Consider the following 19,090-nt stretch of genomic DNA (forward strand, 5'->3'; position numbering starts at 1 on the left):
TTAGGATATTTAAATATTTTTCCTTATCCTGACTCATGCTCTTTGGCTTGTCTTCTTCTTCTTGCGAACATAGTGGAACACTTGTATCTCCTTATTTGAAGCTCCCTTCAAAATAAAATCACTAATTGGTACTCACCACGAGTTGCTCCCCTTTGTTTCCCCTGGCGGGAAAGGTGTCGCCACCCTCTGGCCATGTGGTTCACTCTCTCCTTCTTCGCCCAGTGAGCAGGATGTGAGAGCGCCTCGTGTCTCCTTACACACCATATCCTTTGATAATCTCTTAGTTTTTACCTCTCATAGGTTACTATAGAGGTATAGCTAGTATCCTTTACTATTTGTATTGATTAATTATCGTTATTTCTACTGTTTATTCACGTGTATTCGTGATTGTTCAGCTAGCTTTACGTTGATGAAAATCTGTACGATTTGTAGATTACGTTTTCTGCCTCCGATCCACATGTAATATGCCCTAGTTGTTCTACGCGTGTGCGTTTAATTCACGTTGCAGTTACTGCATTAATTTATCTCATTCTGCATTTAATAAATATCATCTTTGCGTCTTAAGACGTGCTGCAGATAGATCACGCAAACAAGGGCAAAACATGGCAGAGAGTCCAGATATTCCATCCAGTCAGCTGCTAGCGATCGACCCTCTCCCGTCTGGTGTTCTGCTAGAGACCCCTTCGGTAGAGGAACGTGGGACGCAGTCCGTTACCTCGAAGAAACGACCGGCCTCCCCAGACATCCCGTCATTGCAGACCAAGTCTAAGAGGGCCTCATCGTCGTCTCAACGCAGATTGAGGACACCCAGGGCAGCGCAGACTTCCAAAGGGAAATCTACGAAGACAGCAAGAACTTTCTCAGCCGAGATCGTTCCAGCAGCAGAATTGGGCCTCTACGATGATCAGCCGATAATCATCCCCGACTTACGGCAGAAGAAGCGACCGGTGTCAGCGACTGTGACTTCTGCAGAGATCACCATGCAGCCTGATGCCTCTACACCGGCGTCAGGCGTCATTGATGTGAACCCCATCGCAGAAAAGACGCCCGACGACTTCGTCACAGATCATCCCAGAAGACATGATGCGGCAGATTATGAACATCATGGAGGACCACTACAAACTCGCCAAAGCAGGTCCGAGCCCAGCGAAGGCTCCAACGTGAACAGCACCCCAGAGGCACCCCGTCAACGTAGCAGCCAAGGCGATGTCACCTTCGGCGAAGGAAGTCCCGCACCACCTTGACGAAGGACCTAGATGTACAGCCTTCGCGAAGGCCTTCGCGAAGGCGGGAGAGATCATCACCATCTTCGATTTCATCTCTAGATATGGACTCAGACCATCAGACATCACGGAGGCCTTCGCGAAGGTCATATCATCGATCCCCCGGACCGGACGCAAATGAAGCTTCGCGAAGGCATTCGCGAAGAACATATGATTCCAGATCCTCATCATCTAGAAGAACATCGAGGGACTGCCGAAGAGCTGCGCGAAGCTATCAATATTCACCTCACAAGTCTCCGAGAAGATCATCCCATAGACGATCTCCACTTCGTTCATCACCCGTCAGATCTCCACATAGAGCGGCACACAAGTCAACTAGATCGCCACAAACCTCATCAGATATACAGACAGCTACACGCAGTCCCGAAGAGCATCTACAATTTGTTAATGATGATGGTTTTGAGGATGATGGAGGAATCATATTTTCTGATGCAGAGATACGGTATTGGATGGTCAATAACCTAGATCTCACATCACCATCTAAAAGTGGCAATACAGCGCAGACGTATTTGATGAAGGAAGATGATCCAGATGCAATCACTCTACCCCCGATCGACCCGATTGCGGCAGTGCCACAGAATCTAGATGCAGCTTTCCAGAAAGCTACGAAAGTTCAGACACCACATCTGCCCAACTTTCAAGCCAAGAAGTTCTCCACGCATAACATGGACTCCTTCTACAAGGCCCAGGACATCGATGAGAACTGTAAGATCATCAGCGATGTAAAGAACAAGATTTACAAGATGGATGATCGCAAGTTGGCTCATATAGAAACCATGACGAGACGTATGTTCTTTGGGTTAAATAGATCTAGGACGATCAATGAGACTCTTATTACTAGATTCCGGGATTCCACGACGGAAGATGATAGAATGATTTATTCTGCCTTACTTATGCAAAAAGAAAGATCAGCAGTTTTAACGGATCATCTTACATCTGTTTCAGCAGCACTGACCTTAGCTCGTCGTCAAGGCCTCCTCGCCTCCTGTAATTGGGGGGAGAACTTTACAGCCCCACTTTATACAGCCCCGTGGTCGACAACATCCATCTTTGACGGAGGAATCGACAAGGTCGCCAAGGAAGTCTCTAAGGATTCCAGGGAAGTCCTTATGATTAGATCGATGGACACACTAGCCAGCGTCATTCGTCAGACTTCACAAAGATACTCAGGCAGATCTAAGTTCACGGGCCTACAAAGAGCAAGAGACAGGAAGATAGCCAGCTCTAGAGGTAAAGATTCTTTTCGTCGCCCATATGGCAACTATAGAGGAGGATCAGGAAGAGGCAGGACACCCAGAGGTTCCCGCAATTATAGACGCTGAAACACAGGTTCGGAACGACTGGAGTCTTCCACCCCCAGCCGTTCCAGTACAGCCAGCTCAAGTGGGTGGACGCCTCAACTACACTGGGAAAACTGGGGAATATTGCAAGACCCTTTACGTCTCCAACTTTCTTCAACACGGATTTTCAGATCCCTCTACAGGCCAAGCCTCCGCTGACAATCAAACCCCCAAGTTCGATTTACAAGCTGCAACAACTACCAAAGATAAGAGAGGCTGTTTCATCACTCCTATCCAAACAGGCCATAGAAGTAATAGATCAAGCAAACGTCGAACCAGGTTTCTACTCCCCAGTTTTCCTAGTTCCCAAGAAAAACTCCACGGAGAAATACAGACTCATCTACAACATGAGCTTTTTCAACAAGAACTATCTACGCAAACCACCGAAGTTTCAAGATGATACATTTACCTCAGTTACACCAGATGATTCGGCCCTATGGACTACATGGGCAGCATAGATCTACAGGATGCCTACCTGCACATCCCCATTCATCCCGATTCCAGGAAATACCTACGATTTACTCTAGAAGGGCTACATTACCAGTGGAAAGTACTCCCATTCGGAATATCATCAGCCCCCTGGCTATTCACGAGGATAACGAAAACCGATTATCAAATTTCTACATTGTCAAGGGCTACGCGAGTGCGCTTTACCCTCGACGACGGGATACAAGTAGATCAAGATCCACTGCGTCTCAAACTACAGTTAAATTACATCATAAAGCTACTAACACAACTAGGTTGGTTAGTAAACTTACGCAAGTCGGACCTAGTACCATCGCAAGACCTGCAGTTCCTAGGTATTCGATTCATCACAAATCGCAACCGTATTATGGTACCAGAAGACCGCTTGGCTCAAGATACAGCAGACCATTCCACCAGCTCTACTCTCTCCGCTACCACTCGCGACAATGGCAGAGCCTACTAGGTCTTCTCACATCAGCCCAAGACATGACTGTCACAGGCAGATTACAGTTACGCCCCCTACAGGTCTCATCAACGCACATCTCAACGATGTACAACCATTCAGTCTACCAAAACATCTCAGACCGCATCTACTATGGTGGACCAAGAAATCGAATGTCTCAAGCGAAGGGATTTGTTTAGCAGAGCAGGAATACAAAACCCATCTGTATGTAGACGCTGTTACTCCAAGGTTGGGGAGCTCATCTCACCAACCACACGATATCAGGATTATGGAATCAGCAAGAATGCAAACTCCATATAAACAGTCTAGAAATGAAAGCTGTAATCAACGCCATTCTACATTGGAGCACATTTCTACAAAATGCGCCTAATGATCCATACAGACAATTCGACAGTGGCGCTCTACATAAACAAGCAAGGCTCAACGAGATCGATGAACCTTTTGAACCTAAGCTTTCAACTGTTCGATTTAATACAAGATCTAAATCTACATGTCAGAGCAGTGCACATTCCCGGAGCCAGAAATATACTAGCAGACGCTCTCTCTCGGCCTCATCTACCATCACCGACAGAGTGGATGATCAACAGGGAAATTTTTGCACAGATAATCAAGCAATTAGGAGCGCCGCTAATAGACCTATTCGCCACGCCGATTCAACAATCAGCTACCGACATTCGTGGTCACCAGTCCCAGACCCCCAAGCTTGGGCAACGGACGCTTTAAGTCTATCATGGAAGGCCTCAATGCGCGCACGCTGCTTCCGCCAGCAATAATACCTCAAGTATTACAGAAAATCAGACAAACACAGAGCCTACAACTCACTTTGGTCGCTACTCTACTGGTCGGCCAGAACGTGGTTTCCCATACTAATTCAAGAAATCGGTCAACCAACACTGGAGCTACCCAAGCGCGAAACCTGTTAATTCATCCTCACACCAAACAAGTGCACGGAAACCCAGCAATGTTCCAACTACACGTATGGACTGTATACAAATGTGTTTAAACAAGAGAGGATATTCTGCCAGGGCGGCAAAAGCAGTCACGCTTTGCCTTTACGCTACTCAACTCGTGAACTTGTAATGACGACAAGTGGCACAGTTTCAAAAATTATGCAACAAAGAAAGGGTTTACAGCAAGAGAGGCTTCACAACCTCAAGTGGCAGACTATTTGTGTTACCTACGCCAAAACAAACATTTAAAAGGTTCAACGATATCAACATATCTTGCCGCTTTTTAGTTCTGTAATCACCATGAGAACGGGTGTCAAATTGACAAGATCTCCAGAGTTACTGGCCTTACTACGAAGCTTCCGATTGAGGACCAAAAGCGAAGTTCCACTTCCAGCTTGGGATCTGAATGTAGTGTTACAACACCTCACGAAAGTGAGGTCTATGAACCTTTGGAATCGACAAACTTTGAATTTCTCTCACAGAAAACACTGTTTCTGCTATCGCTAGCCACAGCAGCAAGAATGTCTGAAATTCACGCTCTGGATTACGAGAGGATACAGTTTGATGACAATCATAACACAGCGCACACCTCGGATTAAGATGGGATTTCATCAAGAAAAAATCAACTGCCAGGTCAACCAGACAGATTATTCCACATCCCGGCGCTTATCCTCTATTCTCGATCACAAGATACACAAGACCTATCACTGTGTCCGTAAGAGCTTCAAAGTTTATTTACTTACGATCCAAAACAAGGAGAAGATTTCTCAAACGCTTATTCATCCCCTTATCGCCTACGAATCAAACAGAAGTGTCACGGACCACAATATCTATTTGGATAAGGACTGTCATTCTCCTGCGTGCCTACAAGGCAGCAGGCTTGGACCCACCAACAGCATCAAATCCACATGAGATCAGGGCACTGGCCTCTACCCTCTCTACACGGTAACTGTTCCTTGAACACGATTATGGAAGGATGCTATTGGAAATCTAACATGGTATTTGCTAATCACTACCTGAGAGACATCACTACAGAAGATGTCTCTGGCATTCACCATTTCGACCACTGGTCCTCGCCAGCAACTGACAGTCCCTCGTGAGAGCGCTTAAAATATTATCCTCACAAGATTAATATGTATTTTATACATACTCATCTAGCTTATAACTCTACGGAGTTTTAGGGCTATGTATATATGTTCAGCTTAAGTATTCAACCTTAAGCATATACTTTGGTATAGTCAATTTCAGTGCCTCTATCAGAGTCACCTATATATATATATATATATTTTATATGTATTGTTCAATATATTCATAATGTAATTCCCTTTAATGGCTTTATATAACCTATGGTTTTCTTTATACAGGAAACATCCTAAATCTAAGCCTTCATGAAGTTCCTGTAGGGGATATTACAGTATATCTATACAAAATCACTAATTATAAATCCAAAGTATTCTGTTACCCACCTCCGTTCCGTAGGATGCTACAAGCAAAAGAGCATGAGTCAGGATAAGGAAAAATATGTAATTTTTAGAGTAAAATTGATATTTTATACTTATCCTGACTCATGAGGTTAGCCCTCCCATCCTCCCCACATAACACTTTGGATTTCCCTGTAAGTTCAAGTGTTGGGCTCGCTAAATCAGGAGAGAGTGGACCACATGGCCAGAGGGTGGCGACACCTTTCCCGCCAGGGGAAACAAAGGGGAGCAACTCGTGGTGAGTACCAATTAGTGATTTTATTTTGAAGGGAGCTTCAAATAAGGAGATACAAGTGTTCCACTATGTTCGCAAGAAGAAGAAGACAAGCAAAAGAGCATGAGTCAGGATAAGTATAAAATATCAATTTTACTCTAAAAATTACATTTTAATACATTAATTGCACCTGATTGTTTACTGACAGGCTGATAATAAGATGCCCAGGACTTGGATTGTCTTATTCCTCTGTACACCTATGCATCCATAAGTCAACTTTTAAATCTGTGAATTTAAACTGACATTTGCTGTTAATTTGGTACCAAATGTCAGCCTCAGAGTAAGTCCAGATAAATCTCTGCATCATCTGTGAACATGATGGGCTTGGTATCTGAAACATGACAACACCAAGAAGACATTTCCCAGAAGTTGAAATGTAATTGTTGGATACTGAGTAACTGTCAGAATGGTTCTGGTTTGAATTGTCATGGGTTGAAATCTATTGAAGCTTTGCTGTACTTTCAGGTATAAAGACAATATTTGCTGGGTCAAGTTGCAATGACTTGGTGACGCTTCATGGCAACAATATCATCAGTGGTCACTTCGACAAGCGTGTCCGGTTCTGGGACACACGGTCTGATTCAAGTGCTAATGAAATCATGCTGCAGGGAAGACTGACATCACTAGATCTCGCGGCCAGGTAATATGCCCTGATTACATACACAACTCTTGGGGGTGTTCTTGGTAATGGGAATACATAGCCTTGTTTTGTTTTGTTATTTAGATCACAGTTGTCCGTGTACTTGGCCCAAGTTCCTGATTGTCAATTCTGACTCCATTGCTGATAGCCAAGTACACTGTGTTTGTTTGTGAACTCTCAAAGTAGTTCCTACTTCTTTTAGAATTGTATATCTCTGTGTATGATGATAGCTGCTGGGCTTGTAATTGTCTGATAAAGCTATCAAAGATAGTGGATAACTAAGGGCAAGTAAAATCAATATATATTTCACACAGACTGAAAATATATTGCTGCATGTATCACCCATGTGAGGAGTGTGAGTTGGAGCATGTGCCCTGTATCTCATGTGTGTTCACAAACTGTTCTGTAGTGTGTAGTTAATTTTCAACTATTATTTTGTTTAGATGACCCAGTTAACAGGCAGGTATTATAGAGCATGAATACTGCTGACTGTCTCTTTAAAAAAAAATAGAGAGAGAACAAACAGCTTCGAGATAAGCTGTCATGGATCACATTCAGAATGTTTGTCTACAGGATTATTTGTAAACTGCTGATTCAGCATTAATCAATATGTTTTCATTCCGTAACAAGCCATACATTTGGTTTTGGACACACATGCTGTTGAGTTGTTCTATGAGATAATTGTCAGCCCACCAGGCTGAGTAATTGTTATGTAAATTACAATATTGACTGAAAAGGGTTTTTTAAGTATGCTGTGATAAAGTTAATATTGTCCCTGTTATTTATCCCAGTACCACTCAACTGGGGGGGGAGTCAGCCTGACAGGTATCTTTTGTACCTTAATTGGTGGTGGGGTAGCCTAATGTTAAAGTGATCACTTGTCACGCCAAAGGGTCACATGGTCACAGGATCAATTCCCCACATAGACAAAAAGTGTACCAGCTGCCGTGATGTTGCTGGAATATTGCAAAAGCAGCTTAAGAACTCACTCACTCACTCGCTCACCCGCCCCCCACTCATTCACTCACTCACTCTCCCACTCGCTCACTCACTCTCCCAAACCCACTCACTCACTGACTTTCCCACTCACTCACTCACTGACTCTCCCACTCACTCACTCACTCGCCCAAACCCACTCACTCACTCTCCCACTCACTCACTCACTCTCCCACTCACTCACTCACTCTCCCACTCACTCACCCAACCACCCAACCACAAATGGATTCACAAATGCAACAACAAAAATCTTGACCACACCGCAACCAATCATAATGCTATGAGTCTCTGTATCAGAGTCACTGTCATATGAATGTTATAACTGTTGTATGTTAATGTTAAAGTACAGGAGGTACCATCATAAAACTGCCAGGCTGCTTGTGTGGAATAGAACCAAGGACCTCTTATGTGTGAACGCTGTAACACTTTGCCCATGTAACACTTTGCAAAGACAATATTGTATTTGTACTGCAGTGAGTGTTGAAGTATTGCTTGGAATCAATTCTAACTCACAGCTGTCACTTTTCATAATGCATTAATGCTGTTCCCACAATATCACAATACAATAAAACCTGGCCATCCATTGTCATGCCCATGAACCAGGTAAAGATGGACTCATCAATCTGGACAATTTATGCAATATTCAGCTGCCAGTGGTTAATTTTGTCAGTTTTATTATGGGTTTGAGTGTTTGAGATGATCTTGCAACATATGTGTGGTGTATCCATTGGCAAACTCTTGTTGCCATGGTTACAGTTTATGATGCAGTGATAACTTTTGTCATGGTAATAACAGGTTGACACACTATAAACCAGATCATGCATTGATTTTTCTCAACATACCTCAGAGGTGCATAACTAGTTGTCGAGTGTTGAGTTTATTTGTGTCCATAAGGAAGAGAGCTTTATTGATGAAGAATGAGGACAACTTTTATGGATATACAACTTCTTTATTCTGTATAGGCGATGTTTCGACATAGATTCTAATGTCGTCAAGCAAGCATTAGAATCTATATCAAAACGTCGCCTATGCAGAATAAAGAAGTTGTTTTTCCATAAAAATCGTCCTCATTCTTCATCCCCACAACTTCTAGAATGCCAATCAAAGAAGCTTTATGGACGTCAACTTCTTTATGATGAGTAACACAACGTTTCAGAGTATAAACTTACTCCTTCATCAGGTGAATCATTCACCTGAGTAAGTATATACTTCAAAACATGTTCCTCATGATAAAAACATCCATCCAGGTTTGATTACCTACATGGGTACAAAGTGGTGTCTCCTTGTGTTCCTCATTATGACTTGTGTTCCTCATTACGACTTGTGTTCCTCATTACGACTTGTGTCATTACAACTTGTGTTCCTCATTACCACTTGTGTTCCTCATTACCACTTGTGTTCCTCATTACAATTTGTGTTCCTCATTACCACTTGTGTTCCTCATTACCACTTGTGGTCCTCATTGCAACTTGTGTCATCACAACTTGTGTTCCTCATTACAATTTGTGTTCCTCATTACCACTTGTGTTCCTCATTACAACTTGTGGTCCTCATTGCAACTTGTGGTCCTCATTGCAACTTGTGTCATCACAACTGGTGTTCCTCATTACAACTTATGTTCCTCATTACAACTTGTGTTCCTCATTACCACTTGTGTTCCTCATTACAATTTGTGTTCCTCATTACCACTTGTGGTCCTCATTACCACTTGTGTTCCTCATTACCACTTGTGTTCTTCATTACCACTTGTGTCATTACAACTTGTGTTCCTCATTACAACTTGTGGTCCTCATTGCAACTTGTGTCATCACAACTGGTGTTCCTCATTACAACTTATGTTCCTCATTACAACTTGTGTTCCTCATTACAACTTGTGTTCCTCATTACCACTGGTGTTCCTCATTACAACTTATGTTCCTCATTACAACTTGTGTTCCTCATTACCACTTGTGTTCCTCATTACAATTTGTGTTCCTCATTACCACTTGTGTTCCTCATTACCACTTGTGTTCCTCATTACAACTTGTGGTCCTCATTGCAACTTGTGGTCCTCATTGCAACTTGTGTCATCACAACTGGTGTTCCTCATTACAACTTATGTTCCTCATTACAACTTGTGTTCCTCATTACAACTTGTGTTCCTCATTACCACTGGTGTTCCTCATTACAACTGGTGTTCCTCATTACCACTTGTGTTCCTCATTACCACTTGTGTTCTTCATTACCACTTGTGTCATTACAACTTGTGTTCCTCCTTACCACTTGTGTTCCTCCTTACCACTTGTGTTCCTCATTACAACTGGTGTTCCTCATGACCACTGGTGTTCCTCATTACAACTGGTGTTCCTCATTACCACTGGTGTTCCTCATTACCACTGGTGTTCCTCATTACAACTGGTGTTCCTCATTACCACTGGTGTTCCTCATTACCACTTGTGTTCCTCATTACCACTTGTGTTCCGCATTACCACTTGTGTTCCTCATTACGACTTGTGTTCCTCATTGCAACTTGTCCTCATTGCAACTTGTGTTCCTCATTACAACTTGTGTTCCTCATTACGACTTGTGTTCCTCATTACCACTTGTGTTCCTCCTTACCACTTGTTTTCCTCCTTACCACTTGTGTTCCTCCTTACCACTTGTGTTCCTCATTACAACTGGTGTTCCTCATTACCACTGGTGTTCCTCATTACAACTGGTGTTCCTCATTACAACTTGTGTTCCTCCTTACCACTTGTGTTCCTCCTTACCACTTGTGTTCCTCCTTACCACTTGTGTTCCTCATTACAACTGGTGTTCCTCCTTACCACTTGTGTTCCTCATTACAACTGGTGTTCCTCATTACCACTGGTGTTCCTCATTACGACTTGTGTTCCTCATTACCACTTGTGTTCCTCATTACCACTTGTGTTCCTCATTACGACTTGTGTTCCTCATTGCAACTTGTCCTCATTGCAACTTGTGTTCCTCATTACAACTTGTGTTCCTCATTACGGCTTGTGTTCCTCATTACGACTTGTGTTCCTGATTAGAACTTGTGTTCCTCATGATGATGGGCGATGGGGTAGCCTAGTGGTTAAAGCGTTGGCTTGTCACGCTGAAGACCTGGGTTCGAATCCCCACATGGGTACAATGTGTGAAGCCCATTTGTGGTGTCCCCCGCCGTGATGTTGCTGGAATATTGCTAAAAGCGTCGTAAAAGCAAACCCAGTCAGTCAGTCCTCATGATGACTTGTGTTTCTGATAACGACTTGTGTTCCTCATTACCACTGGTGTTCCTCATTACCACTTGTGTTATTACAACTTGTCTTCCTCATTACACGACTTGTGTTCCTCCTTACCACTTGTGTTATTACAACTTGTCTTCCTCCTTACGACTTGTGTTCCTCCTTACGACTTGTGTTCCTCATATGACACAAGTTTACATCCATAAATTCCTTGCTGAATTTTATTTATTTTGAATAATTTTGTCATTTATTGAGCACAAACTTGATGGTGTGATGTCTCTTTTTTCAGACCGATGCAGTTTGCTGTGCTGCACTCGAGACGATTCCGTGAAGATTATTGACCTCAGGATGAACCAGGTGTCAGCACGTTTTGGTAGGCAGTTTGTGTATCTTCCATCTTGTTATTGAAGGACACAGGTAACTCTGGGGTCTGTGGTAAAGCAGTTTATGAACCTTCACCAGATCTACTGAATTTGTTGTATTTTTGTCAGGATCTGAAGATTCTGTTCTATCCATGCCTGTAGCTAATGAGTTTGCTCTAGCCATGACAGATCTACTGAATATGACAGGATCATAGTGAGATTGAGTTCTATCCTTGACAGGATTTTAGAAAATGTTTTTTTTCACATAAGTGTTTGTTCTAACCATGGCAGGCTCTAAGACTTTGTTCAAACCATAACAGAATGAAATGAGTCTTTTGATTACCTCTCGTTGTAGCTTGTAAAGTGTTAAATATAACCTTATTAACTCAGTGATACTTTTATGGGTGAGTGAGTGAATTTAGTTTTACACCACACTAAGCAGTATTCCAGCTATATGGCGGCGATCTGTAAATAATCGAGTCAGAACCAGACAATCCAGTGATCAAAACCGCATGGGCATCGATCTGTGCAATTGGGAACCGATGACATGTTTCAACCAAGTCAGCGAGCCTGACCACCCGATCCCGTTAGTCGCCTCTTTTGACAAGCATGGGTTACTGAAGATCAATATTCTAACCCGGACCTTCCCGGGTGATACCCTTATGGACATGATACAGGTGTGAATATGTTTGTTGATCATATTAATGAATACATTTGTTCTGTTTGCAGTGCAGATGGGTTTAAGGTTGGCTGTGATTGGTCCAGGGCTGTGTTCAGGTAAGTAGAACAGCAGGATGTCAATCATCAAATCTGGCATCGAAACACATCCCGTTTGCTCCTGTGTCAAAAACTGTTGGGCCAAAACCAGGAAAATTTGTCAGCAGATCAGATTAAATGACTTGATGTTATGTGTTCATGCCTGCACAAGATCAGGGAATGCCCATTCTAGGTGTAGCACTATGAAGATGGCAAGATCAGAACCTGTTCCACTTTGTGTACTTAGCACAAAGGTTGCTGTAAGCCTGTGTTCAATGTACATATAAACCTGAAGGGTGCTTCTCACTATATATTAGACATGGCTTCTTTTCCCGGAATAACCGCACTTGAGGTTTTTGTTTGCTCTCAGGTTTTACTTTTTGTGAGTAAGACCTCTTCCCAGGTTTTACTTTTTCCTAATTCTATATTAACATCAACATTCAAATTATATGTGAGTGTTTTGAAATCAATTGAAAAATATCGTCAAAGATCAACTTAAATGTGCAAATGTTTTCCCTAGCAGGATTGGAACCGTATTTTTCAGATTCATAAGGAGACGCTCTACCTCACAGCCACCAGGCCAACAAAAAATGAGGGTTGAATTATCTATTTATAGTTAGGCCTACTGTCATTCAATTGATTTTACTAGCGCTTCAGTTACTGTTATGTAGCTTCATTACATGATCATCTAATTATCCATCATTGATGGTTTATATGTATAATAAAGCACTCCTCCTCGGTTATGGTTGGGAAAGTAAGCCCTCGACCATCGGGTGAAGAGTCTTACTTCTCCCCACCCTCCGGTCTCGGGCCTTACTTTCCCAACCATAGCCTCGGAGTCGTGCTTTATCCTACACAGAAATTTGCAACTTTCATACCACTAAGAGCACTGTGAGACTGAGCCTAGACTTGTAATACATTGTCACTCACTTGGAATGTTAGCTTTATGTACTGTATTTCTGTAATAAATACCCCAAGCTTAGTTAACATTGGGGTGCTTTTTAAAAAAGCCCAAAACAACAGGACATATTATTGACTGAATGGGAAGGGACAAAGTTAATACAAACGTTGAAACTAAAACCCACTGCAGTGATAGGGGACCAGATGAGGTGATTTACAGCTTGCATTTTCCATCTGGAAAACCTTTTTAATAATTGTTGCCATATGTGATTGTCTTTTATGCTATCCAGAAATAACAAGCACACAGGTGTGTGTCTGTATTTTACTCCAGTGTATTATCAGGGAGTAAGCAGCTCTAGGGACTCTGTAGCATCTGTAGCATGTCTTGTATGAACCTGTAGCATGTCTTGTATGAACCTGTATGTACTCTACATGTGTACCTGTAGCATGTCTTGTATGAACCTGTAGCATGTCTTGTATGAACCTGTATGTACTCTACATGTGTACCTGTAGCATGTCTTGTATGAACCTGTAGCATGTCTTGTATGAACCTGTAGCATGTCTTGTATGAACCTGTAGCATGTCTTGTATGAACCTGTAGCATGTCTTGTATGAACCTGTATGTACTCTACATGTGTACCTGTAGCATGTCTTGTATGAACCTGTAGCATGTCTTGTATGAACCTGTATGTACTCTACATGTGTACCTGTAGCATGTCTTGTATGAACCTGTAGCATGTCTTGTATGAACCTGTAGCATGTCTTGTATGAACCTGTAGCATGTCTTGTATGAACCTGTAGCATGTCTTGTATGAACCTGTATGTACTCTACATGTGTACCTGTAGCATGTCTTGTATGAACCTGTAGCATGTCTTGTATGAACCTGTATGTACTCTACATGTGTACCTGTAGCATGTCTTGTATGAACCTGTAGCATGTCTTGTATGAACCTGTAGCATGTCTTGTATGAACCTGTAGCATGTCTTGTATGAACCTGTAGCATGTCTTGTATGAACCTGTAGCATGTCTTGTATGAACCTGTAGCATGTCTTGTATGAACCTGTAGCATGTCTTGTATGCACCTGTATGTACTCTACAGGTGATGTATAGAATTCTGTATGTACTCTATGTGAACCTGTAGCAGATCTTACATGACCGTTTGTGTCTGTTTCCAGCCCCGATGGCAGTTTTGCCGCTGCTGGGTCTAGTGACGGAGGGTTGTATATCTGGGACGTCGGCAAGAACAAGGTGGAGAAACTTCTCAAAGAACATAGGTGAGAATGGAAAACATCACAAAATTAGTTTCTATATGTTTTGTGCAATCACCCAGAGTAGTCAAACACTGAATGTTCCATCAGCTGAGGGCGCAAATATTTTTATGACTACCAGACTGAATTTGGCTCTTGGAACCAATTTTAGAGAAATTTAGTGTTATCATGTGGCCTTTGTTTGGCTGATCTAAATATTACTGTATGCATAGCTAAAATCGCAGACTTCTAAGCATTAGTGTTGTTATTGTTGAAGCTCCTACATATTGGTTCTAACTTGTGACAGCTGTCTTGTTGTCTCTATTGCAGTCATGCAATAATGGCCTGTGCGTGGAATCCGATTGGCTCTTCCCTGGTCAGCTGTGAGCGGTCAAGGAAAGTCATCTACTGGGCCCGATTTCTGAACAGCAACACGTAACTAACAAGAGGGAATGAAATCCAATGTGACAGTTATAATCACATGCAGCTTGTGTCTTCTGACAATCAGTATACAGGACGTGCAAAGATCTCTTCGCCAAGAAATTGGCTTCTTGACGCTGAAAATTTTCCAGACAATATTCTAAGAAAATTATCAACCTTTCTTGAACTATTGAATTTCTGACTTCCTTTTCCTTTAGCAGGTGCAGTGTCCACCAGAGCTTGTGTTTAAATAGGCTCCTTTACCTTCTAAAATGATAGCCGCTTTGTTCTCTCCATTAATGTCGAGAGTGATGCTGCTTGCGGGACGTATGTGACTATATCAGTGTATTAGATAATTCTTGCCCCCCTACCTGTCACACACATTTGTAGGACTTTTTTCAGGCTAAATGTCCCATGCTCCTGTATATATAAGTTACATGGAGCCATGTTTGGTCATATTCCTGGATGGTAGGAGATGACAAGGGCAGATAACTCTGCCCACATGAGTGGCATGGAGATGTGATTTATGCATGTTTGACTGGTTACCATGGCAATGCTTGATTTATATTGTGTGTACCACTATCAACAGAAAAAAGTCGAAGAAGCTTTAAAGAAGAAATACCTATCTAACATCATACATTCTTGCCTTTGATTCAACTTAAATGAGGCCTGAACATGTTGAAGTGGGGAATGAATGGCTGAGCTGTGTTCAGATGAAATGGGGTTCAACGTTCAAGATTATTGCACATCCATATATGCACATGTGTGTGTGTGGTGTGTGTGTTGGGTGTCTGTGTGTTTGAGTCGGAGTGGCTGCTTGTACCAGCTCAACTAATACCAGTTTTATGTCCCAAACGCACTGAGATACCATGCCACAGTTTATGATGGATACTTCACTCAGTCATGTTATACTCTGAGGCAAACAGTCCTGATTTTATTCCCTGAATTCTAAGCGGCAAGTACCAACATAAACTATCTGTTATCATGAACCCCTGACCTGGTGTTCTCCCTGCAGACACTGTATTATTAGTATTACCTGGTAATATGTGAACTTAGTCAATGCTTGTATACACCAGCGTGTTGTTATTATGGATCTGTTACACTGCACACCAATTATCTTTCACCAATTACTATTCCACATTGGTGTGTCACATGATCACAAGAGACAGGTTAATGTGTGTGTCACATGATCACAAGAGACAGGTTAATGTGTGTGTCACATGATCACAAGAGACAGGTTAATTTGTGTGTCACATGATCACAAGAGACATGTTAATTTGTGCAAGATTGTTATTCTTTCAATACCTGAAGTATTGCCAGCAATCTGAAATGAGACCTTTGCTATGATACGACACCTCTTTTTATGAACATCTGATGACAACTCATGTCTGAAGCCTGCAGACATTTCTCAAATTCTGTATCTCAAAACAAATATGATCAGCGAGTTCCAAATGCAAACTGACCTGGACACCTAAAAAAAGAAGTATTATTAAGAGTGTATTGGTGTTCTGTGGGGATTTTACTTTGTTAAGATGGTCATTTCTGAATCAAAGTCATGACTGACTGACTGACTGAGTTTGGTTTTACGCCGCTTTTAGCAATATTCCAGCAACATCACGGCGGCGGACACCGCCCCGGTAAGTCATGAAGTCATCAGACCTAGAAATCTGACATCTGATTGGCTCAAGAACCCATTGTGAACAACCTTAATGATTATTCCTTTGGATTTGCCTGTCAAAGTTAGGCAAAATTAAGTCCTATAGACGTGTGTTATAAATCTTCAGAGGGTCATCTTATTGACAGTTATGATTTTAATGAGATAGTATTGTCTGGATAGTATTTAAATGTTTTGTGAATCATGTTCTTCAGAATCTTTGTTTGGTCCATTTGTAACCTTAGGGACCGTTCATAATTTATGGCAAGGGGGGATGATGATGATTTTTATGCAGAAGCATGTACAATGTGAATGAACCCCCTAAAATTTACGTACAAAGTAAGTGACCCCCTTTCATATCATGTACAAAATCAATGAACCCCCCCCTTCCCATAATTTTTTAAAGCATAATATTTCAATATTTGTATGTACAAAATTGTTGACCCCCTAGTACCTGTGTACAAAATTGCTTTTCCCCCTACCACCCCAGAACAAAATGGGTGACCCCCCTTAAAATTATCATCAACCCCCTAGCCATAAATTATGAACGGCAAGTGGCTTTGTGAAAAATATGCCCTTTCTTCACCAAACAGTGAATGGGTATCCAGTAGGATGAGGTGGTTATCTGTCAACCTTCTAGTGCCTCAAAGGCAGCTTGGGTTATATACTCCCCAGGGAGCTGAGAATTAAAAGTGAGTCAGTCATTGGTTTACAGGGTAATGAAAATGTAAAGGCTGGATGGACATACCAATACAAATAGATAGTTTTGTTATATTTGAACCAACTCTTGCTGTTGGTCTACTAAGATAATAGTATTTTAAACCCACCCTCACTGTCTCATGTGAAACTGCTGATGTAGATTTTAAACTACCATCCAGCATTGATTCAGACAGAACAGGTTGAGTGTACCATATGTACTACTTCCCGTTTGATACACAACACTGATTCTGAACTGATGATCCCTATCAAATTATGAGTAGTATATGTCTACCTAGTGCTGGAAGCGATCTTGCCTCAGCAGTGTTATGCTGCCTGTTTCTTCCCGATAAGTAATATCACATATCTTCCTCTATCTCCGTGTAACAGGATTCCATCTTGCCAGACTCTCAATCTGTTTGTCATTTGAGAAGCTTTCGTCTGACTCCAGGAGAATAAATGAAAATATGATTCCAACTCAAATCTAGAATTATTTGGCAAGTCTAGATTGCTTCTGAAGTTAATTGCTCTGGGCTCCATTTAGATTCATCTTGTATTTCATAGATGTTCAACTTTAAATATGATGACTTTTCGTCTTGGACTAAATGTTGATCTAGGGAAGCTCGTGAAGAGGTGCAGGTTGATAACATTAAAGTTACATATGACATAATTACCCTTAAGATAAAGTTGTCGAATTCTGATTGGTCAATAGCCAAAGCATACCAAAACATGTAGGCGGATTTGCCAGGGTGTACAAACCGTACACCCCGTCAAATCTGTCATTACACACTACTCAGATTGTACGAAAGACCTTGACCTTAGATGGAATGTGGCTGCCAAACAGGTGATCGCTTCAAAATTTAAGTGTTGGTGTATCAATTATGTGTATAAACAGAGTAATAGAATTGTTGCCATAATTTCTTATTTGTTTGTCAATAAATATATCCAAAAAATAAATTCTTTAATTAACTTGTTGTTTAACAAAACCTCAAATTCGATAATATTTATCGTAAACTAAAGCCATCCCAAGTTATCTCCCTTTATGACTGTTCAGGAAAAATCATGACGAAACATTTGCGTCTCATTCTGCCGATGATTGAATGTTGTTGTTTAAAGATAAGCTACATAAAAAGATCTTAATGGTAATAAATTCGTCACACGGTGTTTTGAAAGGCTGCGCCTCAGGAAATGCGGAATTTACGAGGGTCTTACAGTCCCCTACACCCTTTCAAAACACTGTGTAACTAATAATACATATATAAACACATCAGGGAAAATTAACACAAGGAGGATAGGGCAGCCATGAGGGGCTTGTTTCATTATAACAACACAAGACAAGTGTGATTTGACTACTTAGTTTACAGTGATAGTCGGGGCGGTGGGGTAGCCTAGTGGTTAAAGCGCTATAGCAAGACCGGGTTCAATCACATGGGTACAATGTGTGAAGCCCATTTCTGACTGGAATATTGCTTTCAGTCAGTGTCAGTCAGTGATAGTCAGGCCAGAGAATAAAGATACATTTATCATGGATGTATTTCTTCCTGGAAATATTGCGGAATGCAGAGTTGTGTCCCTTGGCATGCTGTAATCCTGTAACAATGGGGTACATTCCAGATTTGATCTGATGATGGTTTGTGTTCTGTTAGTTTTCAGACCTGCATCATGTAGGCTTACCTCTCACAAACAGGTATTAAACTAGAAAACTAATTGAAATGAAAAAAATCATAAAAATAACTTGAAATGAGTTGGAAATTTTAACCCCAAAACATGTTAATGACTTTTGAATCAATTCGTTATGAACCACAAAAACAACTTGGGTAATCAGATAAATAAAGGTTATCAATGGTACCAATGGAAATCAGTGGTAGTCAATGATTGTCACTGGTAACCAATGGAAATCAGTGGTAGTCAATGATTGTCACTGGTAACCAATGG

General features: G+C 41.6%; 1 protein-coding gene across 1 annotated transcript in view; it reads left to right on the plus strand.

Moving 5' to 3' along the window:
- Nucleotides 1-16,003, plus strand: part of LOC124277309 (autophagy-related protein 16-1-like) — a 42,318-nt gene extending 26,315 nt beyond the window's left edge. Inside the window, 6 exon segments of the mRNA XM_046712960.1 lie at nt 6,722-6,891; nt 7,045-7,048; nt 11,409-11,499; nt 12,211-12,258; nt 14,314-14,412; nt 14,716-16,003. Of these exon segments, the coding sequence (XP_046568916.1) occupies nt 6,722-6,891; nt 7,045-7,048; nt 11,409-11,499; nt 12,211-12,258; nt 14,314-14,412; nt 14,716-14,824 (521 nt within the window). The 3' untranslated portion in view covers nt 14,825-16,003.
- The last annotated feature ends 3,087 nt before the right edge of the window (nt 16,004-19,090 follow it).

Source organism: Haliotis rubra, unplaced genomic scaffold (genome assembly GCF_003918875.1).
Source record: "Haliotis rubra isolate DU_JTF1 unplaced genomic scaffold, ASM391887v1 Scf22, whole genome shotgun sequence".
In the NCBI taxonomy this organism is placed as follows: Eukaryota; Metazoa; Mollusca; class Gastropoda; order Lepetellida; family Haliotidae; genus Haliotis; species Haliotis rubra.